Source organism: Vicugna pacos, chromosome 12, assembly GCF_048564905.1.
Source record: "Vicugna pacos chromosome 12, VicPac4, whole genome shotgun sequence".
NCBI lineage: Eukaryota > Metazoa > Chordata > Mammalia > Artiodactyla > Camelidae > Vicugna > Vicugna pacos.
In genome coordinates this window covers 34549582-34577193 of record NC_132998.1, presented here as the reverse complement: position 1 = coordinate 34577193, position 27612 = coordinate 34549582, and the positions used below count along the sequence as shown (strand labels likewise).

At 46.8% G+C, this 27612-nt stretch overlaps 1 protein-coding gene across 2 annotated transcripts in view; it reads left to right on the top strand.

The window, feature by feature from the left end:
* ELK3 (ETS transcription factor ELK3) overlaps positions 1-27612 on the top strand; it is a 61950-nt gene that overhangs the window by 8855 nt on the left and 25483 nt on the right. The window contains exons 1-2 of one of the 2 annotated variants that reach the window (XM_072973201.1): positions 11403-11508; positions 17800-18008. In XM_072973201.1, coding sequence (XP_072829302.1) covers positions 17802-18008 — 207 coding nt within the window. In that variant the 5' untranslated portion in view covers positions 11403-11508; positions 17800-17801. Of the gene's footprint in view, positions 1-11402; positions 11509-17799; positions 18009-27612 lie in introns of those variants that run through there. The other variant, XM_072973200.1, reaches the window with a different exon arrangement.

The following is a 27612-nucleotide window of genomic DNA, read 5'->3' as shown; positions in this document are numbered from 1 at the left end:
ATGGTCTTGTGTTTTGAAGTCCTCTGGAATCTAGAATTCGAGTGTCGGTAGGCAAGTTGTTTCTGCTAATGCCCCTGCCTGTTTTTCAAGCTTCAGATACTGATCCTTTAGACCAGAGGGTGTTGGGTGGTAGACATTGCTGGTTGGTTGGTTTGTTTCTTTTTTAGAGCATTTTAGAATAAACATCTCCAGATTCTCCAGGTGACATTCAGAGTCAGGGTTGGGACTGATTAAACCCCGGGCAGAGATACATCGACGCATCCTTGCTGAGCCTTTAGTGGAGGGCAGGAATCCTGCTGACGACCAACTGCATCTCTGATAGTTGAGGCAAAACCAGAAGCATCGCTCAGTCAGCCCCCCGGGCATCCCTGACTGGGCTTCACTTCTTTGGCACTAATTCTTAATTCTGTGTTTATGATCCTTGGATAAACTGAGTAACTTTGAAGAGTGTTACCGATTTCTTAAAGTGAATTACTCTCATTATAAAAGGATATACTGAGCCACCTCAGTGATACAGTGGGCAGGGTGTAGCTCAGTGATAGAGTGCATGCCTAGCATGCACAAGGTCTGGGTTCAATACCCAGTACCTCCATTTAAAAAATAAAAAGTATATGCAGTTAGAAGATGTCTTGAATCAAACAAAATGACCCAAGAGTCCTGGGGTTCTCAAAAGCTCAGCATCACTGCTCTCAAGTAAGAGCCCCACCATGCTTTGATTTAAATCAGAGCTGAACCACAAAGACAGCATCCTCCTCCAGCTTTTGCCACATCCTTTGTTGTTGTTGTTGTTTAACCTAAATATTAAGACCTACCAATTTGTCTTTAGGAAAGTAGAAGCTTTAAGACGTTGATGTAGAAGATCATATATGTACCAAATGGTTAAAATCCAGAAAGGGGGGGGTTCTTTTGCAAAAGGAAAGGATCATCTAAAACAGAATCTGGCATTTATTCTGTACAGTTGATTTATTCAGGCGGGACAATTACTGGAAGAGTAAGTAGAGGAACAAATCGTATGTGACATTTTAGGAAAAAATTGAGCCGAGTTAGTGGATGGCAAATTCCTGAATGGGAATTAAGGGTCGTGAGGGTTCCTTAGGTATGTGTCTGATGTTGAACGCTGATGCCACCAACCGCCGTTCTTTCTGTGGGATGCTTGGTTGGCCTCTTGAAGGAAACACGTGTGCACACCATCAGCCTGCCATGAATGAATGAAACTGTCTTCCACTTGATGGCAGTTTTAATGTTACTTTGTTCATTTATTCATTGCCGTTCATTGTAGTTTTGGGAGTCAAAAAACAAGTTTTACATAAAAGGCATTGGGAGAAGATGTCATTTTGAAATCACTCCCTGTTTATTTTTGCAACAGTTTTCTTAGAAATAACCGTACTCAACAGGAACACCAAGATGTTTTAAATGTGTTCCACTTACTGTGGTTTGTTTACAAGTCAGGCTAGATTTTAAATGGACATTCCATGAAAAACAAGATACCTTTTGCTTGCTATGTTAACTTAGCGCCATTATAATTTTTTCTTTCTTTAAAAAGAACTTTATTAGAAGTTATTTAAATGTAGAAGAAACTGCACTTTGGCAACACAATCGTCATATGTAGCTAAGCTTGATATCGATGCAAATATGTGGGAGAAACATACACATATGGAGACTGTAAAGCTATATAAGTGAGAGTCTACCTTCATGACTTTAGAAGCAGCTAAAAGCCCCACAGATGTCCACCACATGAGCAGGTGATGATATTTTGAAGACTGAAGGATCACTGTTTTTTCATAGATCCCTTCCAAAGTGAATACATTATCATACCAGATTGATGCAGAAATGTTGAGGCCTAGAGTTTGCATTTGCTAAACCATGCAAGAGTTTTGCCAAGAAGATCACTAGAGTGGTTGACACTAAAGTAGCCGCAGGATCTAGAAGCCTGGAAGGGTCCAGTTCCCTGCTTAGGTAACCATCCCGGAAGGCAGCTCATTGTGCATCTCAAAAATCCCTAAAGAAGATGTCACAAATACCCGTAACTCGGACTTATTTTTGCAACAATACTATATATAGGAGGACCCAAGGACTAGCTAGTGTCAATATTTTTCAGCCAAATTTTGACATTTCCAGAAGCCAGCATGTTTTGTAAAATGTCACATTTCAGAAAAGGGTGTGGGGGAAGGTTTATAATATTAGCCATCTCTAAATTAGCAGTTCAGGTGTGCTATACTCTCACGTTTTAACACTGATCATATACTTCTAAACAATGTCGAGATCAGCTGATGAGTATCACTTTCTCTATCTATGCACTGTTTTTAAAAGACATGTGAAGTGGTTTTGGTGGATTTACTCCAGGAAGAGGGAAAGATAACTTTCTCAGGTGCTTATGTTGGAGACCATTTTCTTTAGTGACTTAACCATCCAGACAAGATTGAATAAATGATACTATTTTCAGTCCTGTAGAGGCGACAAGGGAGGTCTGAGGTTCCCTGGGAAGACCGTAGCTCCCTCCCTCTGCCGGCCACTGCCAGGGCTTTCTGAGCTGGAAGCAGAGGGTCAAGGGTTCCTCTTGCTCCATCCCATTCCCGAGATTAGCAGCCCAGTGTGCCAGGCGTGCGTGAGAAGCAGTCGCTGGTGAAGAGACATGTTCTGCTGGTGGCAGTGAATGAAGTGGAGACAGACTGAAAGGACCCGGAGGAGGCTTTGGGAGGACAGGGGAGCAGGAGCAGGAGGTCATGCTAGAGAAAATATTGGGGGAACTGGAGATATGAGTCCCCAGGGGAGGAAAGGCTCTGAGCCTTTCCCTGAGGTGGAACGAGAGAGGTAGGAGTGCCATGCAGATGTTGGAAGTGGCCCAGAGCGGCGGCACTCAGACCAGGGGGAGGGGAAGGTGCACAGATGGCTACCTTTCTGCCAGGAAATGCCCGCTGCTGCAGCTGGACTGGGATGCTGAGCCCAGCCGTGCTGACTTCCCGGTCCCCACAGTCCCTCGGGGATCCTTCTGAGAGGAAGGCATGGTGTCGCAGACCACGCCTGACCCCACCCGGGACTCCTTCCTGGCCTCGGTGTCGGCCCAGTGTGTGTGCACACGTGTGAACGGGACAAGGCAGACGTGATGCTGACCATCATTTGTGTGCCAGGCATTTAAGAAACAGCCCGAGGAAGGAGGGCACCATTGTGAGGAAAAACACATTGCTGGAAAAAAAGAGCACTGTCCAGATTTTCAATTAGTGGAGCTAAGATCTGAATTTTCTTTTATTAAACATATTTTATCTTGCCTTTTTTTTTTTCTAATGTTTCCACTGGGTGGTGCTGCAGGAATTCCTACCTTTTGCCTTGGATCTACCCTTCCCAGAAAGACGCCTCTAAAGCATAATAGGAGGAAGTCCTGATTTAGAAAGATTTTACAGTTTCAACACAATAGCAGAGTTTAGAGGATGCTCTGGCAGGAAATGTTTCAGTTTCTGGATGTGGAAAAACCACCATCATTTCGTATCATGCAAAAATGTTCTTGCTACACTGTGGATGTACTTGTGGCCTGCGCCAGCTTATTATTTAGCACAGAAAAGCTTTCAGGGTTATCTGACAGATTATGGTTTCATTCTAGGAGAAGTGGTATGTAAGATTTCCTTTATATTCGATTTTTGTGAAACTAAGTAGAGTGTCTAAGCAAATAAACATTTGATGTTCAGGCAACCACAGATTAAAAAAGAATCTCTCTGTGAAGGCTTTATTGGAAGCTGAAGGCATTATTCCATTTTTATTTTAAAGATTATTTACACAATGTATTGATCAAAAGGATAGCTGAGATTTTTATTTTCTAAATACTCTTAACCGTTAAGAAGTCTTTTAGTTTGTTAATCCTCATGTATGGAGGGGGATAAGGTTGGCCTTAGCCTTGTTTTACAGATTAGGAAGTTGAAACAGAGAAGTTAACATCTCTGCCTGAAATCGTGTGACTCTTTAAGGCCATGACTACTGTAAGAATTTATGTTCTGACCTCCAGTGGTCCCTCTTGCACAAAGGATCGAATTTTATTAATAGTACAGAAATTTAGGTAAAAGATTTTCCATACAAAGGCCTATGAAATATAAGAATCAAGGGTAGTGTAGGGGAAAAAATACCCACTGGAAATTAGGGAGTTCATTAAATTGAAGGTCAAGTTTAAAAACAGGATTTGGAGGAAGTTTTACTGAATGCAGAAAACCTTTTTACTTTATGCGTGTGTTGTGATCCTCCATGAAACCTCAGATACTGCTTTCTTAGACCCTGAAACAGGGCTTCCCCAGAGGTGTTTGCTTTTAAAGGAAAACATTTTAGCCCCTGCTGGGTCCTCCCTGGGTGACACCCAGTCAGTCACATAGTTGCAGTGGGGCTCCCAGCCTGTCCTGATTCACAAGTGAAGTGTCTCTCATGATTTATCTTATGGTTACATGAGATGCACGCAGGTTTGGGCCCCACTCTGGGGCCAGGCAGATCACTCACCTTGCATTTCTGCCTTCTGCCCTCATGTTCCACCGTCCAGTGTGCACCTAGGAATGTTGTCTCGCCCTCCAAGTTACAATGGGACTTTTCTCTTCATCGTGGTGAGGTGTGCATGTCAGAAGTGACGCCTCTGCTAGGGGACTGTGGTGATTTAGCAGCTGGACTTTGGAGCCAGGTGCCCCTGAATACCAGGCTGTGTTTTCCCTTGTTATTCCTGTGGTCGGGAGCATCTCACCCACCTTGTGAAATTTTGACTTCCTCATGAATTATAAAATAGATAACATGTATAAAGCACTCAACACAGTGCCCAGTACTTAGTAAATGCTTGTCAAAAGTTAGCATTAAACAAAGAAAAGCTCCTATTTAAATAAGTTAGGGTTGTTTTCTTTTTTCTTTTTTTTGATAGGAGCCCCATTCTTGAGAAGTCCGTGGATGTTCAGTGTTGCTGGTCGGGGGGAAGACGTTTGTAGCTGACACTTCCTTTAGAACAGGGCTCTTTGAAATTTATAAATTATCTTTAGGATTTAAATATATCTTTCTTTTCCTGTGGAGAATGGTAGATTCTCAAAAAGGGTCTATGGACCAAACACAGAAAGAAAATATGATTGTGTGTGTGTTCATGTGGATCTGTTCTCTGTGTGTAATTATATGCTTTATGTTGACTATATGAGATGGCTGGTATTTGACTGTTTTTGACCTATAAAAACAATTTCATATAGTTCATCTGATCGTTGGTGATACAGTTAAGAAACATAATTTGAAATGGCATCATAATGAGAGCAGTTATAATGAGGGATGATTGCAGTTTATTTTCATATGTTATTTATCAAAGCCTCCAGAGTTAAAATTCATCAGGCATCCTTGGGCCACTAGTGATTATAGCAAAATGACTTCTGCTGTGTACAGTGTTATGAAATCGTCTTGAATTTTCACTGGGGACTTAGTAGTTTTATCACATTGAATGTATCATTTTTTCCTAGCTCTGTACTCTTTTGATCCAAATGATGACTTTTAGGAGAATTTGCTCAGTTTTTTTTTCCATGTTGAATTCATAGGGTTAATTACTCTGGGGAAGAAAACAAGTCTCATTGAGTTTCCTTGGCAATGAGAGTAGAAGTGTTCTTTCAGAAAGCAGAGCTTGGCCGTCGTGTTGAGGGTTAAAACAGAGCTGACACACGAGGCAAAATGAAACCAGAGCTGCAATTACAAAGTGGGACAGATGTAGGAGGCCAGGTTTCCTGTGGCCCATTTTCCAGTTTCCTGCCTGCAACCTGCAGAAGAAGAGGAAGCTGAGTGTTACCAAGTATGAGAACTTAAGGGGGACGTGCTTCAAGCCAGAGTTAGGATGCTCGCAAACAACACAGACAACAAAAACAATCGCAAAGAAAGTGAATGTCCAGGTTTCAGTCCAAAAATGTCTGGGGAGGAGCAGCCCATCTGTTTAAAGAAAAAGCATTGTCAGCAGATCCTGTACTTCCCTTGAGACTCCACAGGGGGACCTGGGGACTGTCCCAGGTCATAGGAACCTCTGATTTTTATAGCCCTGCTCATCTTGCAAGACATGGTCTGCTTTTTAAAAATACAGTTGGGTACCTGGAAAGATTTTTCTTGCAGAGTCTGCTTCCTGGGCAGGTTCATATACGAGGGAGGTGGTTGCGATTAACTGATTGGGCATAATGAACTACAGCCCCGCTTGGGGAAGGCCGGTGACCAGTTGGCGCTTTGATCTAGCAGGCTTGTGTTCCTTTAACTGCCCAATAAAGTCATGTCTGAAGTTTTCAAAGGAGAGATTAAATGGAGGCGTGTATGATGAAGACTACAGATTGTACACCCTATTTGTGTGGCTGCCTGATGAGCCTCTTGGGGAGATGCTGGAGATGTGGACTAGTCCATCTTTCTCCTGAGGGAAAAAGGAGAAAAGTAAAATTCTCCTATGTCTGGGCTCTTTAGCACATGACAGAAGAGTCTCTGCAGTCAGATTTTACAATCCCCACCTGAAAGGTAAAGAAGCTGAGATCTCAAGAAACAGATTCACTGAATACTTTTTCACTGAATGCCTGTTGTGGGCCAGGCGCTGTGGGAATTGCTGGGATCGCTGATGTAATCATGGCTAACAAGAACTAGCTCCATTTGGGAAGCCTTGTTGAGGGCTTCATAGAAGGCACCCGTGAAGGCGATGTCTAAGCCTTGTTGAATGCTTACGACGTCCGGGCACTGTGCCCAGCTTTTCCCATACACCATCTCATTCAAATCAGCTTGCTTCTTTGAGGTGCAGAGAAATAGGTGGGTGCTTTTGGGACAGCCAGTTATTTTTTCACCCAGTGGATTGATCACCACCTCTTCCTCCAGCCCAGGAAGAAGAAACTCAGTACCAGGAACATTGGGAAGTTTGGGGATATTGCCAAGTTAGGGATCCAAGGGGTATCTGTGTGAGGCAGCCTAGAGGGGGACTAGGCTCTTTGCCATCTTGATGGGGGCCTCGTCTGAACACGCGGGATGAGATAGGGCTGGGTGTGCTTAGCCGGGGGAGGGGGAACGACCCGAATATACGGATGTGGGAAGAGGTGGAATGGCTCACACACTTTCCCAGGCGGAGTTAACGTAGCCATCCATTTACTTTTCCAGAGGAAACTCACCCATATAAAAGTCAGCAGCAAATCAACTGACTTGCTTCTAATTTACCCAGAGACAACACAGTTTCAGAAGGAGAGAGGGGTGGATCACACACACAGTAAACAGAAGACGTTATGACAGTGGTTGTCAGTGATTTCCCCTGAAAGAATCTTTCTCTTTCCTCAGAAGAGTTATTCGAAAAACTAGATTTGAAAAACACAGCCAACTGTCAAGGGTAAATAAGCAGCCTGAGCAGCGGCAGCTTTCCCTCTTTTCTTGTCCACTTTGCTCTTTAAAACGCGAACAATCTGTAGATATGCACAGAATGAAGAAGACAAATGCTTCTTAATAGGTCGTAAGAGCTTTGAGGGACATGAACTTCGCCTCACATCAGCGATTTTTTCTTCCATGCAGTGGTTGATAATAATTAAAATGTCTTCTGAAAAAATTTTAATAAACTAATTTCACCTTCTCACAAATTATAAAAAAAGACTTCAGTGTGTGCTTAGTTACCAAATAGTAATCCTTATTTACTTAATGCCCTAAAATTATTCTATGCCAAGTTATTGCAGGCCTCAAATAGTACAAATTATTGTTTTCCAATTCCTTGCCTTAAGTACAGGGTTTTTGTTTGCTTGTTTGTTTTTAATGAAGTGCTGCTGACCTTTCTCTTGGACATTGATAATAGCACAATACAGAAACACTTAGTAGGTGCTGGTTTGGACAGAGCAGTTGAACTTCAGAAAATTTTCAGTTTACTAAGTGTTCAGGGTGGACTTCTCTAACCATGCAAGTTTTAACAAGCAAAAAGGCATGAACTTGCTGAGTACTACTTTGTTTATTTCTTACACAGGAGTTTTTCTCTTTTCCTTGGGCTCTCATATTTCTGACTAATTGGTTATTTATGTAGGCTAATTTCTCTAGTTCCTACAATATAAAAGCTTTACAAAGATAATAATGCTGACCCTCCCCCTCAACTCCCACCTCAGTGTAACTGAGAAAATGAAACCAGGAATGTGCAGAGAGAAGAGTTAGGTTGCCACCGCTATAAAGAAGAGCAAATAAATGGGTATTTTTCAACTTCTAAGAATGGAAGCAAAAATCTCATGCTTTGCATATTGTGCCGCCCCAGCTCACATTAGGACATCTGGCGCCACCTTGTGGCAGGCGGGGAGGATGCCTGCCTCCAAGAAGGGGAAGGTGGCTTCTAGGAGGGAGTAGGCAGCGCCCCTGGACTTGTGCGGTGATGGTCCCTGAGGTCAGCTTCACTGTGAGTCTGCCTTAGTGCTGGTTCAGCGTGACAAAGTAATGCCAGCAGTCAGCGGGCGGGACGACTCTCCTGGCAGCTGCCGGAGGCTTGGTGGAGTTTGAAAGAGCACAGTAACTACTGCCACTGGGTGGACTTCGGGGTTTTTTTTTTTCCTGGTATTTCATTGAGGTATAGCTGACTTACAGTGTTATATTAGTTTCCAGTGAACAAGGCAGTGATTTAAAATTTTTATAGATGATACTCCATTTATAGTTACTACGAAATATTGGCTACATTCCGTGTGCTGTACAATATATCCTTGTAGCTTGTGTATTTTATATGCAGTAGTTTGTATCTCTTAACCCCCTCCCCCATCCTCCCCACTGGTAACCATTAGTTTGTTCTCTGCCTCCCTGAGTCTTGGGTAGACTTTGTGTTCAGCCCCACGTTGGTAGACTGCAGGTTTCATTCCAGGCCCTGCACTGGTTCTTGCTCTGGCTTTGCAGTGGCTGCCCCTGCCCCGCCCTGCCTGCTGTGGGCACGGGAGCCTCTCCTCTCAGCCTTTTCTTCTTTAAGGTGGGAGAATGTTCCTCTCTTGCCTTCCTGCCACCAGACACTCAAATGCTCTCCCACCCGACTCACTTCTGCTGACACAATTCAGTGAATTACAAATCTGCACCAGAACCTGGCTTTTATGACACAGCAGACACGGGCCAGGGAGAAATTCTGGGCCAGCCCTCTACACAGGACCATTTCCATAACTCTGGTTTTTAGCTTTTGAAGGAGTTAGTTTGATCAAATCCTCTCAGCCTTTCCAGATTTTACTCCCCATTTTGATGAAGGCTGTGCTCAAGCTCGCTGCCCTGGAAAGCTTCTCCATGTAGCCTGATCCGAATCCTGATCCTGATCAGTTCTGTGCTCTTGGTGGGAGGCGGTATTACAGAGCGGCCGTACTAACCTTGGTTTTACTTATTCATTCATTTATTCGACAGATGTTTACTGAGTGCCTGCTATGACCTGGCGGTGATCTAAGAGCTAAGGCTACATCATGGAGTCCACATTCAAGAGCGGTGTTTCTCAAACCATCTATGGAGAAGGGCCAGTTTTTAAAATTTCCAATACATTGTGGACTGATAATTTTGGAAACTACTATAAGAATAAGTTACTAGGAAAACAAAACTAAAAACAAAGATACCAGAATACAAGCCCTGATTTTTTTTTTATTACAGATTTAGCAGACGTAAGATTACATTTCAGTAAATAAGAATAAAATAATGAGGCAAACAATTACAAAACTACATACTCATTTGAAAATGCACATAAAGGCAATTAATATAGAAGATCATTAATACTGGTAACTTTGTCATTCAGTGATTTTAACCAAAGAAAAAAGTTGTACGTGAAATAGATTCCCATGTTAAATACCTATTTGCACATTTTAAACAAAAACCGTATTTATCAGTTGACTTCACTTTTAATGTAGCAAAGAGTTTAATCTAGGTTGACTAATGAATTTAGGTTGGATACAGCAATGTTACTTGCAGGAGATGATGTTTATAAACTATTTCTGTGTTGCGTTTTAATTATACTCGAGAGAAATCTATCAGAGGGGTTTGCTGACAAGACTGAAAGGAGATTTTTAAACCCATTTCAGCAAGCTCAGGATATTCATTTTTTAACTTACATCTAAAATACTGCCAGCTTATTGCATTTTAAAATTCATCTTCATTTCTTCATTAGTTGCCAGTTCCAACAGTTTATCTTATAATGTGATAGTTACATTTAAATCCTCTTTTAATGAAATCAATGAATTGTAGAATTTTATATGCTTTGGGGTTACGGTTGAAAAGCTGACCTTGAATATCACACATTTTTAACACTGGCTTTCATTTTCCTGACGCGCATAGCTTGTGCCAAGCACACAGGCCTACTGATCACACACTTGGATGTGGTGGCAATGACATGTTGTAATGAAGTCTCTAAGTATTTACTCTCGATTTCTATACTTATCTCATCATGGACTGGTGACCAGCCATTCGTGCTGATCTTGGCCACACACACAGTAGCCTGTGCTCCAACACAATTGGGCCTCAATTTTCTTATCTGCAAAGTGGGAACAATAATTGTAATACCTCATAGGGCAGTTGTGGGAATTCAGTGAGATTAAGTGCAGTGCTTGGTATATGGTAAAGGCTCGATAGGTAATACCCACCATGTACAGAGAAGACAAGAGAAGGCTCTTATAATTGGAAAAGGCAGATTAGTGAATGAATGACAGACCCTGCAAGACAGACTAGGTTAAGAGCTAGAAGGACCTCTGGCATGAGTGGGTTGCCTGAGTGTGTGTATGTAGATTACACCCATATGGGAGGGCCTGGGGCGGCCTTCTGAGCTCCTCTGTCATTCACGTCCTGCTTGTTGTTTGAGCCACCTGATCAGCGTGAGGATGGTGACTGCATTTTATTGCTCCCGCTGTTTCAGGAGTGTTGGTCCTGTTTCCTGTTCCCGGGGAGGGAGCAGCTTTCACTTCTTTTGTGCAAGATGTTTGGTTCCCCCCACTGCCCAGTGGTCGGAGGAAGTGTGCCTGGTTCTAGCTTGTTAGTGTGCCCACAGGGCTGGCGGCTACCCTGGACCCAAAGGAGATGCCAAAGCGGTGATAGGGCTGCATGGCCTGATGGCTCCCCAGTGGGCTGAGGTGGCACCAGGGATGACAAGAGTGATCAGTATATGCCATCTGTAGCATCCATCATCTCTTTGAGTCTCTGTCCAGATTAAAGAATGAATCAAGGGTACTGTTTGTGTTCTTTAAAAATAGAAAGAGTTGAAAACACAGAATGAGGGTGCAGAGTAACCACTCAGAGTCTGCCCTGTGCAGACAAGCTCTTTACTCTCGGCCGCCTCCACCAGGACCAGCCCAGGGGGTGTATCCACGTGGGCTCCGTCTTCTCAGGCAGTGTTGTCATGGCTGTCACTCTAGAATCCTTCCCTTTTCTCTTTCTGACTCAACAGCTCTCATCTCCTTGACTCCCTTCCCCGCTCCAGGGGCTCAAGACAGACGGGAGCAGAGGAAATAGCTCCAAGGGAGTGTGAGTACCCCAGGGCCATCTTTACCGCAGTCTAACAACTCGGAGGCCCTAGGCTGAGCATTCTAAACCAGTGTCTCTCAAGCTGAGGTCAGTGAATGTATGCTTAGGGATCTGAGTTTCTTGCCAGAATTAAAAAAAATTTATGTTCTTTCATTTTTTTATGATAGTCTAAAAAAGAAAACCACACGTAAGTGTATTCTAGGTCACCTTATAAGCAGCAGTCACCAAATAGCTGAAGATTCTGCCGGGATTTCAGTTCCTCTGTTGGGGTCATTGCCTAATGGACAAAGATCCAAGGTGGATTTATCTGAATGGCTCCTTGAGCTAGCTGAAGGCCAAATGCCCTCACACCATGCTCTGTGAAGAGGCTCCCCTGCTGCTTAAAAAAATAATAGTTAACATTTGAATAACACTTCCTACGTACCAGGTGTAGTTCAAGGGCGTTGTCAGTAACACAGGTTACCCTTGCTGCAGCCCCGTGAGGGAGACGTGTCATTACCATTGTCTCCATTTTCCTTATGAGGACACTGAGGCACAGAGAGGTGAGGTTACTTACCCAGAGTCCCACAGTCAGACAGGACTGCTGCTTGTATTTGAACACAGAGAGTCTGGCTCCAAATCCACTCTCACCCACGGTGTAGCCTTCCAAGTAGGGAAAAGGCGGTTCACCCTCTCACCTGCTGCAGGTTGTAGAGCATAATCGTGCTTCCATGAAAAACTGCATGGTCTAGACTCTGGAGCAAAACCTCTCTGGGTGATGTGATTCCAATCTTATGTACACTGTTTTATGATTTAGTTAATTATGACAGCAAAATCGTTACTGATTCAATATATGCAAATTCTCATGTCTCACGGTGCTGAGTTGACTCTTCTCTCAGCCCTATCTGTCAGTTCATTTCAATATTCCTAACTTATAAATGCCTCTATTCAAATCCTTTTCTGAACTTGTTAGAACATCTACCAAGTTCCCTACTTGACGAAGGAGTGAAAGAAAATCTTTAACATGTCTTCATTTTCCATCTGTAGGAGACCTGTGATTTTAGCCATTTTGAAAATTATTTTTTAACAAAGGTATTTCTCAACAGCCTCTCAGCGAGGTCTTCCATGACCTCTTGCTCCCGTACCCCTGGCTCCCCCTCAACCTGCTCTGGTTGCATTTCCCTGTAACACTGTTATTCCAACGAACTGTGTATTTTAGTGGTCATGTGTCTCTTGTTCATGGCCTGTCTTCTCCTATTGGAATGTACACTCCATGAGGACCGAGGTCTTCATCTTCTTTGTTCTCTGATGTGTCCCAAATATCCAGATGGTGTCTTGGCATCAAATGGACCCTGCCTCAAAAAATGGAAAAAGATGGAGAGAGAGTTGAGTCTTTATAGGGTATAACCATATAAACACATCTTACTCAAAACAGCTTGCATGGGGTCAGCTGTTGCTATAACCTTTTTGTGAGTTTTGATTTCCTTTCAATAAAAGATCATGTGTCATATGTAAAATTAATTGTTAATTTGAATAGGGTGGGTGCAGTCTACTTTATTCGTAAATTTCATCTGGTTGTAAGAGAACTATAAACTGGAGGAGCTTATATCTGTTTTTTCTTGTTTATGTTGAAGGGAGAATATAGTAAAAAACAAATTAATGTGAATGATTTGTCCACATGGGAGCCTATTAATTTTTCACATCCTGGTCCTTTAGAAAGAGGTATGCGTACCATTCGGATTTGACAGAATCTGTTTTGAATGATCTAACTACCGTCGACTGCAGTAAGACCTAGGCTACAAACTGCCGAGGAAGAGGAACAGTTGGGGCAGATACCAGGTAGCATTGTTCTCGGGAGAGGCCTGGACGTGGCCTGCCAGCTGCTGAGAGCCTGGTCTTTGGTGCTTTCCTGTCCACGTGGTGAGAGAGCATTTGAGGCAGGCGGTGGGACTGAGGGGGATCAGTGGGGAGCAGAAAATGTCTAGCACTACGGGCGCCTCTGCCTGGAGGAGCTGTGGTGCCTTACAAGTGGACCCTCCTTAAGATAAAAAGCTCAGAGTTTGATTCTGCATCAAGAATGGCATGACCGGGAGCAGGGTGTCGCTCAGTGGCAGAGTGTGTGCTGAGCATGCTCGAGGTCCCGAATTCAAACCCGGTACCTCCATCAAAATAAATAAATAAACCTAATAACCAACGCCCAACCCAAAACAAAACAAAACAGAAAGAATGGCATTACAACACCCGATAAAATTTCATCCATTCAAAATAAGATCTGAGCAAGGAAAGGGAAGCAATTTCTAATTAGTAACAAAAAAATTTGATTTGGAAAATATTTTTTTAGAAAAGATTGCATTTCTTGCATGGTCTACATATTTGAAGCAGAGAGTTGTGGGAAATCAGCTCACTGAGGTTAGGCTGATGAAACTGTTTAACTTAAAGCAGACCTCCCATTTGAACAATAATATATCAGACGTAAATCTCGAGTATCAACACTTTCTTGAACTTTTTTACTTAATAAGAGTCACAGGATGCTGTCTGAATTACGAGGACAGCCAGATAAGTTAGACTTTATTGTACCTGCATGTTAAGATACAGGACTTTATTAAGGATTCTAGGCATTAAGGAATTAATTAAAAAAAACACTCACAACTTTTTTCTGGTGAGAGATGGCTACATTTGGATGAATTTGCTAATACATGCAGCACTGGTGGTTGATGGCAGGGTGTGTGACAATGTTAGGCTCTTTTCCATTCCCTAGGTCCCTGAGGGGGCAATTTGTAGCTGGCAGGGATGTGATAGAACATGAAGCATGATTGTATATGAAAACCACCATGTAAATGATGAAACTTAATCGTTGTTAAAAATCAATGAAGTTTGGAACTAAAATCAAAGGAGTCCAGTGAATGCCCTTGAATGGCAAGAACCATGGTAGCCAGTTGGTGGTGGGCCACTACCCCGTTCCCCGTGTCCCTGTTCCCCCGTGTACACTCCACCATTTTAATCATACCAGTGGCTCCAGCCAGGAAGGGTGGGGTGTCCAGAGCTGGCTTGGGGGCCCCTTAGCTCCCAGAAAGACTTCTGCTGCGTGTAGGAGGGGTGACAGATGTTTGTAGATGTGATGAGCTTGCAGGGAAGTAATTTTGAGGCTCATCTCTGAGTCATGGGTGGCCACGGTCCCCAGCAGTAGAGAGCTGTGTGACTGCACAGTGGCTGAGCTGGTGGCCCATCTGGAGGGGAGGAATGGCCGGAGAGCTGGGGAAGGAGAAGGAAGCCCTTGGCGCTGGGCTTGGCCTGCTATAGGCGAGGGTGGTTTGATGCCTTCCTCACCTCTGGTGGAGCTGTGTTATTCACATGAAACCCTCTGAGGGATCCTCCCCTCCTCAGCCATGTCTGGCTTCGTACCCTTGGCGTGGGAGGGCGAGGGAGAAGGTGAAGGTGTTCCCTGGCCCACCCAGCCTCTCCAAAGCTCTGTTAGCATCTGAGCATGTGTGGGGACAGCTCTGTGACTCCTAGTTCACAGCTTGTGCCCTTACCTGGCCCAGATCATCTCTTCCAGAAATCTGGGAGGCCCCTGATGAGAGGTTCCCATCCCCATCATTTATTCCTCTGCCTTTTTACTTTTTGCTCTTTTACATCTCCCTTTTCTTCCCCTTTCCTCCTCCTACCTTTGCCATGGTCCGTGGCACCTGTGGTCATCACTGGCCTGCTTATATCTCTTAGAGTGAAGATGTAATCAGCCAGTCCCCCTGCATAACATGCTTTTTCATGTCTAGATGCCCCTCATGATGGTGAATGTAAGTCCGCAGTGTAAAGATACTGCACTCCAGCAAAGAGAGAACTTTTTTAGACCAGAATGTTGGGCATTGTGATTGTCAACTCTTGCTGCAATGGTGCCATGTAACAAACAGCCCCAAGAGTCACTGGCTTACAATGAATGGCTTATAGCATTTATTTTTCTTATTGGTTGGCCTCAGGAATGCTGTTTCAGACTGTAGGTTGTGGAAATTGGCTCCAGTCTTTGGGTTGAGCTCATGCTGGCTCCACATGCTTCATTTTGGGGCAGCAGCTTCACTACAATAAGAGGAGCAGGAGAGGAAAGTTGCAAACATGGGAAGCCTCTTAGACCTTGACTGGGAATTGACACATTGTCATGTCTACTTAGCATTCCATTGACCTAATCAAATCACACGGCCAAGCCCAGATTTCAGTGGGATGGAAAAAAGCACTCCACCCCCCCATAGGCCACTGCTGCTTGGTCACTTGAATGGGGGACGGAGTGAAAGATTGAGAACATTTAACCAGTCTACTGTACAGGTCCTCATCATTCATGCCCAGAGCGTGTGGCCCTGATCCGTGGGGTTGGGGCACCACAGGCAGCTCTGAGGAATCAGTCCTGGTTGGTAGGAGCACTAAGTACAAAACACACGGAGCTGTTTACGTTGCCCTCCTGTCCCATCTGGAACACGATGGTTCGTGTCAGCTAAAGGTGGGGAGCTGCAGGGGGGCTGCCCACCTTCCTAACTCTAAGCCCACTGGCCGCCTTCTGCCCTTTGGAGCAGGCTCCTCTGAGTGTCCACCTAAAGTTTGAAAGATTTTTTAAAGCTGCTTGAAGTGTTTGAGGGAAAATACCAAAGCATTTGAGACAACTGTTAGCAATTCTTAGTGCCAACGATGGGAAGAAAGTGTTGGCTCGACCTCAAATAATGGGAAGGATTGTTCCTCCTAGAGGTTGGAGCCGGCAGGCTGCTGCGTCTCACGGCGGCGGTGCTTACGAGACTCATGAGACGTAAAGGTGGTTTTGGTCCAACGAGGGGATGATTTACTGTCTTATGGACCGAGTGGCCATTGTGATGAAGACTGATTTCTGTAAAGAATATCCGCTTTAAAGAGCCACAAATAAAGTGCCCTGTGGGCATTTAGAGAACATTCCTAATCGGCTTCCCTTTAACTGAGAAACCCACGTTGCTGCTCAGAGAAACAATAAAATGTGTTCTCTCGGCTAAATATGTGAAAGGAAATAGGGAAACGAACACTTAGTGGAGGGCTAGGTATACGTGCATCCATTCCCACGTGGAAAGGGAGAAAAATGATTTGTCCGTCTGAAAGCTGCCCCTTTCAGGGGAATGCGTGAGCTGGGTGTGGAGCTGACAGAAGTATCGGGACAGATAAGTCTCCATCATGCAGTTGTTCTGGCCTCCAGGTCTCCCAGGGTTGAGCGTCTTCTCGATGCCCCCTTGTTCTGGTCACCTGGCTGCCTCCTGGGACTAGACTCTCACCCCACTGCTTGCCGAGATCAAAACCCAGGGCCCTTCCTGTGTCCAGTCATGACAGTTGATCTGCGGTCAAGCTTCTGAGGCCAGCCCACCTCTTCTTTCCTAATGTAACGAATGTTGAGAAGACAAGTGGGTTTTTGTCGTTATTATGATTATTGTTACTGTTTTGGGAACCAGTACCCATTACCACGAAAGTTCTCACATGTCTGAAGTTGGGAACTACCTTGGGAGAGCGGGGAAAATTTTCCCCAAGAAGATCCCATGTGAACTGGGTCATGATGGATGAGAAGGAGTTCACCAGGCTCCAAAGCTGGGGAACAGCATTGTAAGCAGAAGGAACAGCATTTACGAAGTCCACAGCAGAGTCCAAGGAAAAAGAACATTTTATAAGTTTTCCTCTCATAGTGGAGGAAAAAAATACTTTTTCCATCTCTGTACTTGTGACAAATGGGGTTTTTATCTGCAACATGGCAAGTAACTGGGGAAGTAAAGGGCTCTTCAAGTGGCAATGACCAGTTCTTCAGTTCCACAAGCATCTATCGGTCGGGTGCACGCTACACTCAGGCATAAGGCTGGGTTATCAGAGCTCTGGGAAAACGGAGGGTAACCCAGAGAAGTCCCTTCCTCTCGAAGTGCCTCACATGGTCATATGAACTGATGTACCCTGACCACATTAACCCAGGTCCCTAGGTAAATGCACTTATCACAGGGTCCAGCATTTCCTGCAAATAATGGACTAGAGGCTGAGCGGTGAAGGAGTTATCGTGGGAACAGATACCATGTTAAGTGAGGAGTCGCTTGGGTGGGGACTGATTGTATGAGTTGGCAGTTCATTAATCATTTTTTAATATCATTCTTGATGCAGTCCTGTCACCTGTGGGGATGTGTGTGGCAAATACGGAAATCATAGGGCTTCCCCGTATTTCTGAATCGTGGCTGTTTACAAAAATGCAGGCAGAAGTCACCTGATTCAGAGTGCCCTGTCGGAGGGGAAATGGTGGAGAGGAAAGTGACTTTTCATTAGGTTCACTGGGGGCAGCGGGGAGGCCAGGGGCCTGAGGGGCTCCCCCCACTCCCCACTTCCCGCAGACCTGGCACATGCACTGATGTGGCCCTCCCTCCCCAGGTATGGAGAGTGCAATCACGCTGTGGCAGTTCCTGTTGCAGTTGCTGCTGGACCAGAAACATGAGCATCTGATTTGCTGGACCTCCAACGATGGTGAATTCAAGCTCCTCAAAGCAGAAGAAGTGGCCAAGCTCTGGGGTCTCCGAAAAAACAAAACAAACATGAACTACGATAAGCTGAGCAGAGCCCTGCGATACTATTACGACAAGGTAAAGCTGGCCCCTAGGTGCGGCTGTCCCGGGGAGGGCGCCACCCCACAGTTCATGGGTGAAAGCAGAGAACAGTGTCCAGTGAGGCAGCTTAGGACATCAGAGAGAGGCAGTTTATGCATTTGCTTGTTTTATTCTTTTTTTAAAGAGAAACTCCTAAAAAGGATTTTTTTCCTGGAAGCCCTTTGGGTGTGACCATGGGTCAGAGTTTGTCCCTTCCACATTTTCTTCTGTGGTTGCTGCAGAACGTTGCCAACAACAGACATTAGACACTGGGAGGTTCTGGGGCTGGCCCCATGGGTAGGTGCTTGAGTGACAGAATGAATGTGACAGCCTAGAAGGTCTGTTTATTCTGTCTGGTTTGTGATTCACTCAAAAGGCTCTTCTGAGGGGAGCGGTACCTGCGGCAAGTTATTTAACACTTGGGTGCCTCCAGTCCTCGTTAGTAAACTGGGACTCAGACTAGTGTGGGCTCAGGGTCGTTGTGGAGAATGCAACAAGCCCGTACATGTTAAGCACTTAGAACAATGCTTGGTACCCAGGGATTGCGACTTCATGGGAAACGTCCCTAATTAAAAGAAAAACCATTCCCATTTTTAAGTCACAGAGATAAGTCAGAGTCCTTTGTTAATGATAACACAGCATAGTTGCCAAAGCCAGGACAGTTAGGGTGAGCTTTAGTGCCTTCCTGGAAAAGCAGCTCGTGTGCCTGCGAGGGCGAAAGTACCGCTGTTTAGGGCTGATCATTTCAGGCCTGTAAGTGCTCAGTTTCTGTGTGGGTCTGTTGTCACTGAATATGCAGCCTCACAGACATGAAGATTTAGGGTCCTAATAAGGGCAAGGCTTTGTTCTGGTTTTCCTGTTCGTGTTGAAAGGTGAATTAAAAACTGATTTAAATATTAGTTCCTGATCTATATTTAGTGCCTTCCTCCTGCCAGCCTCCTTGGAATTCAAGACAGAAGGATTACACATTTCAGGAAGTGGAGGCATCACTAATTACAAAGTGTTGCTTTGTATGATCGTAATTGTGTATGATTATGTCATTGAAATGTTAAAGGTGCTTCCCTTTAATGTGGCAATTAATTAATGCTGGCTTAATGCAGAGTCCTCCCAGGATGGAAAAGCACTTCTTGCAAATTGCACTGGCTGAAAGCCTTGCAGATGGTTTATTGTTTTGCATTTTCCCCCAGGTTGTAAGTGACACAATGGGAATTGGGGGCCTCTGAAGGAAAACAGTCATCTTGCTGGCTGGCCGGGTGCCTAAAAGCATGGCTCTGAGACTGACAGAAAAAAAAAAAAAGAAGTAATTTGATTGTTTTAAATCAAGGTGTCACAGAAAAGGAGTTTGGTGTCTGTGAGTCAGTTTCACCCCTTCACGTGGCCTGGGCACTGGGGCTGAGGATAGCACAAAGGGAGATCGTGGGCTGGAGATGGCTTCCCAATACGGGCAAAGCCATGCTGGTTAGACTCCACCTGATCTTTCTTGGGCAGGTTTATAAAATCTCTAGGGAAAGCCGTTTCGGAGCCTCGGTCACCCAGCACGTTTTGGTACGTTCTGTGTCTCACGTACTGTGTGCCCAGCACTCTCTGCCCCTCGCCTCCTTTAAGCTACGACAGCCCCTGGACAGCCCTGCTGGCATCCTCTTTTGACAGATGAGGACGTGAGGCCTTTGGTGAGAAACCTTGCCCAGGGTGCTGCCGCCAGGAAGCCCACGTTCCTGCCCACAAGGCACGTGCCCTGCCTTCCGGGCTTTTCATTTCCTTTGTCCCTGAACACCTGAACTCCAGGTGCGCAATCAGGCAGCACCAAGGGTACTGCAGCCTTAGAAATTTTTGTTGATTATCAAGGCCTGGGGTCTGCGTGGCCTGCTCAGCCCAGGTGTCCCTTTCCTCTCCTGCTGGGCTGGGACCTTTGTGCGGCCAGCTGGCATGGGCAGTGAGGGCAGGAGTGGCTCTTGTCCAGGCTGTCTGTCATGCAGGCTTGGCTCCAGGAGAAGATGCCCTTCGTCCTTCCCCGGAGACGTGGGCACCAGACGCATGCGCGGGCACACGGCCGTTTCAGCTTTTCTCTTGAAACGTCTCCAGTGCTGAATGAGCGTGCTCATTAGACACCGAATATTGCTTCAAGTGAAAAGAAGGGCGGGGGTGAAGGAGAAGAGAGGAGTAGGGCAAGACGGGGTGGAGGGGAGAGGAAGAACAGAAAGGGGGAGACAGAGGGACGAGGAGGAGAAAGGGCAAAAGAAGTTTACAAAATTGATACTATGTTTTACGTTTATGATGAACACTTCCTTTCATTTTTGCCTGTGTTACTCTGGGACTGTATGTTTAAGTTGAATGATATGAAATTGCCAACATCTGACTGGTTTTGACCCACAAAAATGGCAGTCTTAAATAGTTTGGTCTCTCACCTGAGAGAGATTCGAGGGAGGTCTTGGTGTGTGTGGAGCCCCTGGCCACGTGGGCACCCCTCGCTCTGCCCTGCACGTGTTTCTCACAGTTACCCACCCTCGTATGGCCCTGTCTGCCTTTCAGTGTCCTCCTCAGTCCCCTTCTCCATCTCCTGTCTCCTCCCCCAACCCTCTCCCCTCCCGCGGACACTTACCCAGAGCCTGCACTGCACGTGGCATAAATTAGGTGACTCCCTGTCTTGACAGCCTCGTTCTCCTTTTTCCTGTTGTCTTTCCCCTTGTTTTCTCACTGTCATCTCTCCATTCTGGCTGAAACGGCACATTGCTTGGTTTGTCCTAATAGGGAAGTTTTCTTGCCAGAGTAGGCAAGCATGAGGATATCATTATTTTTATATATTTTATATAGTGTATTTTTAGAATATTTAGAAATGAGTGGAGGAAGAAAGTGGGAAATGTGTGTAAAGGTTTGCAGAAGGCATCAAAAGAGAGCAATGCCTGGGCTCATGGTATCAGGTTGGGGTGGAGGCATTTTAATCATTGTTCTTCAAAAAAAAAAAACAAAAACAAAAAAAACGCCCCCACCCCTGCCCCTGGGCAGGTTATCGCAGTGAGAACTGTGATGACAGCATGGACTCCAGGCTGGACGGTCCGGGTCTGAATCCGGGTCCGAATCCGGGTCCGAATCCGGGTCCGTGTGAGTGCTTTGCCTGATCTCTCTGGATCTCAGCTTCCTTTTCTGTAAAACGGGTGTGAGTCGAGTCTCTGTCCCAGGGTTATGGTGGGGACTGGCTGAGTTAACACACGGTCAGTGCTGAGGACAGTCCCCAAACACGTTAGGCACTGCCAACTATTAGCCAGAGAAACAGCACAGGGGAGATTTTCCTTATTGCTAATTTGAAAAACTGAAGTGCCAAGAAGAAAATTAGGACCTTGGTCCTAGCTTCCTGCACCAGCACCCACACAGGCAGGGGAACGCCGGATCCTGGGCATCACCTGCGGGGTCTCAGGAGTGCTTCGCTGTGCTTTGTAATGACTTAAGGTGGATGACCACAGTTTCTTTACCCAGTTGCCTATTTTTATATATTTAGGCCAGTTTGAAAATTCAGTTTGCAAAGATACTTTGATGTTGAAATGACAGTCCCTGCCCCTCTGAATCAAAGCGCGCCTCTCCCTGGGCTCCCCTTGCAGTCAGTGCCGTCCAGTTTGAGCCCCACTGTGCCTCCATCTCTGAGTCTCAGTTCCCCCATCAGTCAGAGAGTGGGCATCATCATAGCATCTTCTCTCTTGGGATTGTGGGAAGAGTAAATGCGACCGTGTGCATGAGGTGCTCAGCACAGTGTCAGGTGCCTGCTGAGGACACACAGTAAATGCACGTCAACTCTCCTGTCCTCCTTTGTAAGACTTACTGCCTGGCGGTACAGTCGTCAGTTTATATGGCTGTCGTTCTCACAAAGCCGTCTTTACCACCGTCTCCTGGCTTCTGCACTTTTATTGCTCTGGTCCCTTGCACAGGGTCTGGCACATATTAGGTGCTCAGTAAAAGCTGGAAGCAAATGAAGGAGCAAATGGATAACATAATGAGGTGGACACCACCCCAGTCCAAATCACTTCTATCGTGAAAGTTGATGTTAAGTAAGTGTCAGACTTAAAAACAAACAAAGGAAAAGTTACCGCCCTTGGGTTATTGCACTGCGGTAGTTATCTAGGGCTGCTGTAGCAGACTGCCACAAAGTGGGCAGCTTAAAACAACAGAAGTTTATTCTCTCACAGTTCTGGAGGCCAGAAGTCTGAAGCCAAGGTGCTGCAGGATAGACTCCTTCCTCGCCTCTTCCCATCCTCTGGTAGTTGTCAGTCCTCAGCCGTCCTTGGCTTATAGCTGTGTCACTCTGGTCTCTGCCCCTGACCAGAGAGATGCCATCACCAGCCCTTCTCCCTGTGTGTCTGTGTCCAAATTTCCCTCCTAAAAGGACATCAGGTCTACTGAATTAGAGTCCACCCTCATGACCTCATCTCAAGCTGCTTACATTTGCCAAGACTCTATTTCCAAATAAAGTCACATTCACACGGGTACGAGGGGCGAGGATTCCATCGTACCTCTTGGTTTCACCTGATAACATGTACGTGTATTTCTGACACTCCCGGGCTTGCATTTAGATTCTCAAAATTACGCACTAAGGGGGAGCTTTGGAGAGGATGGTTTGATTCCATGAGTTCTAAAGGGAAACAACTCCCCGTGACGTGGACAGAAGCTAGATTCAACTTGTAGGTGTGAAACTAGAGTATGGCAGGTGCGTCACAGTGCGCTCCCCGTGGCTGGGTGCCATGCGGGGCCCTGGGGTGGAAGCAGAGGTCAGAAGATGAGTCCTGCCTTAAGTGGGTTTCAGAGTCTTTGGAACTTCGGCAGCTCCCTGGTCCGGAAGGGCGAACGATTTTAATACATGACATGGATGACTGAGCCCCAGGGCCCCCGGTCCTGGATCAGCAACCAGGCTGGGGCCTGGTGTCGCCGCCGAGGCTCCTTACCCGCCTGCCCGTCTGCGGGCTGCCTGTTCCTCATGCGCGGGGGGAGGGCTGGACAGACAGGGTTTTGTGGCCAAGCACTGCCGAGGACCTGTTGCCCCTACTCAAACTTTTGAAGAGGCTGCGAGGCAGACCCCGTCTGAACCCCAGGAAAGGAGTGGTGCCAGGCCCAGGACGCAGCATAATTTATTCCCCAGACATGGACTGAAGGCCCCTGTTCAGCTTGGAAACGTGCAGGTGACGGGAGGACGCCTGGGTCTGCGTCTATGAGGGGCAGAAATCAGAGCTGACACAGACCTAAATGGGCTACTTTGTGTGTGCGTGGGCATTTCACCCTCACCCCCTCCCAGACAGCTTGTTTTCCTCAGTCTTGCTGTACGTCCTAGAGATGGGTTGGTTCAAGTCCTGTCAGCCTGAATTTTGGGGTAGGGTTTTTTTTTTCCCTCTTCTTAGGTTTAAACTGAGTCTTCCAGAAGGTACTTTAACAACCTGATGTGATAGTAAGTCTCTCTTGCAGAGATTTTACCTGTTAGAAAGCTTAACACCTTTTTCCACTTCTTAATAACATCAGACAGACTTGGTTTTTAAATCTCTTGTCCTGGGATGGGGAAGGGGGGATCCCTGCCAGAGCACCCCTGTAACCGGCCCTGGTGACTGCCCCCACCCATTGGCCCAAGCATGACGGGTACGGGGGATGGCTCAGATTCACAGCATTTACTTACTTCTTGAACAACTTCTGGGTGGTTCTTATTATTCAGGCAGACCTTGTGTTATGGTGTTCTGCAGATCCTGCATTTTTTTACAGATTGAAAGTTTGTGGCAACCCCTTGTTGAGCACATCTGATAATTCTTGCAATATTTCAGACTTTTTCATTATTGTATTTGTTACAGGGTAATCTGATCAGTGATCTTTGACGTTACTATTGCAAAAAGATTACGACATGTTGAAGGCTCAGATAATGGTTAGCATTTTTTATTGATAAAGTAATTTTTAGTTGAAACGTGTATGGTTTTTATCTATGGCACACTTAACAGACCACAGTGTAGTGCAAATGTAACATTTATATACATCATTAAACCAAAAAAATTGGTGTGACTCACTTTATTGCGATAGTCGCTTTTTGCGGTGGTCTGGAGCCAAACCTAACAGTGTCTCTGAGATACACCTGCACATCTGTCTCCAGTTGACGTGGCCTCCCCTTTTCTTTCACCTCTGCCTTTTCTTCCGGGGTTACAGCCATTCCTTTGAAAATAAAGCCCGTCCCCTTGAGTGGCTTAGCAAGCTGGTCAGGGAGGTGGACATGCCAACCAATTACCAGAGCTTACACTGTGCAAAGTGCTGGCTTGGCCATGAGTCCAGCATCTTCCAGGAAAATCAAGGAGGCAAGCAAAGGCAAAAGGAAAGCCTTGAAGTTTAAGAGGTCAAGACACTTGACCCAGGTCTTGAGAAATAACAAGTTTACCAGGCTGCCAAAAGTTGGGAAAGGATAGACAGAGGAGGGGAACAGCATGTGCAAAGGGAGGGAGGCATGAAAGTCTGATTGTTTACTTAGGGAATGAGAGCGAGACGAGGTTGGAGGAGTGAGTTGGGGGTGGTATCATGCTAAAGGGTTGGAACTCATGGCGAGGGTGATGGAGAGCCAGTCAAGCGCTGTCGGCAAGAAGGGCTGTGGTCAGGTTTGCATTTTAGAAATAAAAACTTTTGTCTCCTCTGACGCTTCTTGACATCAGTCATGTCACTGCCCCGACCCCGCAGCCCTGATCTCTGTGGCCGGTTAGCACAAATTGATGCCTCTCTGCTGGCTGAGCCGGCGCTGTCACACCCTCAGCATCTGGGCCTGCACGGCCTTCTCTAGAGCTGCCTCTGACACACAGCGGCCAACTGTCTGCTCCTGCTCAGAGGAGCTGAGGCCACGAGTCTCTGGGTTGCTGCAGGAGACCTGGAAGCTCCCAGAATCCCTCGTCCTTTTCTGTCCAACAGAGCTTTTGTCCTTGTTGTTGTTGGCAGTGAACGTGCATCCTGGGGGGAGGCAGAAAGCTTTGCCAGCTCCCTTCTCATCAGGAGATTGAAATGGTGATATGATGAAAAATCCTGCCGTCTCCACAGCAACATCCTGGCTATCCTCACGATGTGCTGAACGGTCTACTTAATTGGAAGGGGTTTAGGGGAGAACAGGCAAGGCAGAGTCGTTGGCAGCATATTCCTGGAAGTGGAAGGCATCACCTTCCTAACTTAATTGGGTAATTCTTTTTAAATTGAGTGTGCGATCGCGATGGGAAGATGTTCATATTAATAACACATAATCTGAGCTCAACTGCCCGTGCCTGCCAGCCTGGCCCTGGCAGAGCTCTTTAATTCCCCCAAATAAGTTTCGTGAAGATAATGTGATGTCTGTCAGAGTGGAGACAGGACAAAAGTCCAGCGAGCATTTGTGTCCTGGAACTTTCTAGAACACCTTTGTAGGTTGCAGAATTCCACTGACGACGCATCTAATCTGGACTCCGTGTGGGGGTGTCTTGTGAGCTCAGAGGGGCCCTGTGTGCTCAGCCTGGAGTCTGAGTGTTGAGGGCCTGGCCTGTTCTGTCGGGTGTCTTGTTCTCTTTCGTGTCCTGTCAGCTGCTCAGATGGTTTGAAGTACAACAGATGGCGACTGGGCTTTGCCTGGGGGCCGCCTGGAGGCCCGCGGGGTAGCTGCTGGCCCCGTGGAGGTCCTCCAGGCTGGCCGCCTTGCCCCGGGAGGGAGCCAGGCCGCAGGGGGGACCCTGCGTGTTGATCGGGGGTGCTGCCTGTCTGGTACAAGTTTCCAGGCCAGCTTCCCTGTGGCACTCAGTGTTCCCCCAAATAGGGCCGTTGCTAAGAAACGCACAGAGTCTTGGGAGTAACTTCAGCGCTGTGTTGATGAGACTGCTGTGCTCGGCAGCCCGGCCAAATCCACTTACGTCAGGCTGTTTGCTGCCCAAGCCCACACCGGTTCGCCGGCAGGAGCGTTCCTGCTTCTGGGATTCTGGCTGCAGGAAAATTTCGTGGTTGCATCGACCAACTGACAGAACCCCTAACGTTCACATCATGCCGCCTACCACCCACCATCCACCCACTGGGCCCAGCTGCTCCTCTGTGCGGCCTCCTCCCTGTCTCCTGCCTATCTCGGTTCCTGCCCCAGACTTGTGACAGGAGGAGGGGGAGCTCATGTGTATGGAGCATCTGCCCTAAGCCGGGCCCTGTGCTAGATATTTCAACATTTATCAACTCATCTTAAAACAGGTGAAATTCCTATTGGCCCAGTTGGTGATTGGGCCCATTTTAGAGGTAGGGAGACTGAGTCTCTGAGAAGTTAAGTAACAGACTCAAGATGAAGCTGGGAAACAGCAGGACTTTCTGCCTCCGAGTCTTGACCCCAGGGCCCATGCTCAGGGCGCCGAAGCTGGAGGATCACATTGTGGCAAAGCCGGGGGTCCAGGCTCAGATCCTGTGTTCTTGATTTTGCTGATTGTTGCCCCAGGGCAAATAGAGAGGAGACCAGACCCCAGTGTTTGTGGTTCAAAATAACAATGGAAAAACTGCTAGCAGTGTTCTCTGAGCCAACTGAAAAGATGAGGTGGTGGTCCTGGAGGCTCCAGAACACCCTACACTTCCTGTGTGTCCAGATGATGCTTCGTCAAGAAGGCCAGATGGAAGCACAGCACCTGTCTGCCTGGTGCCTCCCCAGGTCCCTGCTGCCTCCCTCCACCATCTGGCCCACACGCCACTGCCTGCCCTGCTCTATCCCAGCCCCACCACCCTCACCCAGCGCCTACGCAGACCTCATCGCTGTCTGGGCACTCACTCCCTCTGCCCTTCAGGTCATCCTGGAGCTCCTCTCTGCTTCACCTCCTCCAGCCGACGCCTGCGCCTGTGACGCCCGCTCTGCTCTGTCCTGCCGTCACTGGGTCTGCCTCACTGCCCGGGAGCTGGCCCTCTGCTTCATGCCAGCGTCTCTGCAGCGCTGGGACCGGGTGTGCCCTGTGGACGGAGGGAGGATGAAGGAGCTCAGGAATGGGGGAGTGTGCTTCTGTGCAGCACAGAAGGAGATCATCCTCTTGGAACGTCAGCCCTGGGAGGGACCTAACAAACCTTCCTGCCCTGCCTGCCCCTCCTTTATCATGGGAGGACCCCAGAGGGGAAGTGAATTTTCAAGAAAATGTGTGGCAAAGCCAGGGTGAGAACGTGCTCCCAAGACCTGCTGTGGTCCCCGACTCCCTGGCCATCTACCAGCTCTGGAGGCACCGCTCAAAGCAGGAAGGTCACTGTTAGCAACTCCCACGCTCACAGGAAAAGTAGGGAGCAGTTTTACATTTTATTCTGTTAACACTCCAGAGGGCTTTAATAAAAATACCCTAGAATGTTGAAAGAGAGCCATGGGGAGACAGGACTCCTGGTCCAGTGAGAAGCAGCAGGGAGTCCAGAGGGGTAGGGAAATGTTCTTGACTTCATCCAGTCTGCGCCTCCCGGGTCTGGGTAGCAGGGTCCTCGGGCAGCAGGCAGGAGCCCTCCCATCCCAGGCCAGCCGAGTAGACGGTTCACACGGCAGCTTAGCAGTGCCAGAGAATAAAGAGATCGCAACCCAAACCACAAGGAAACCTCCCCCGGGAGTCGGCCAATTCTGAGGCGGAGTTGGAGCCCTGTATTGGCAGCACGT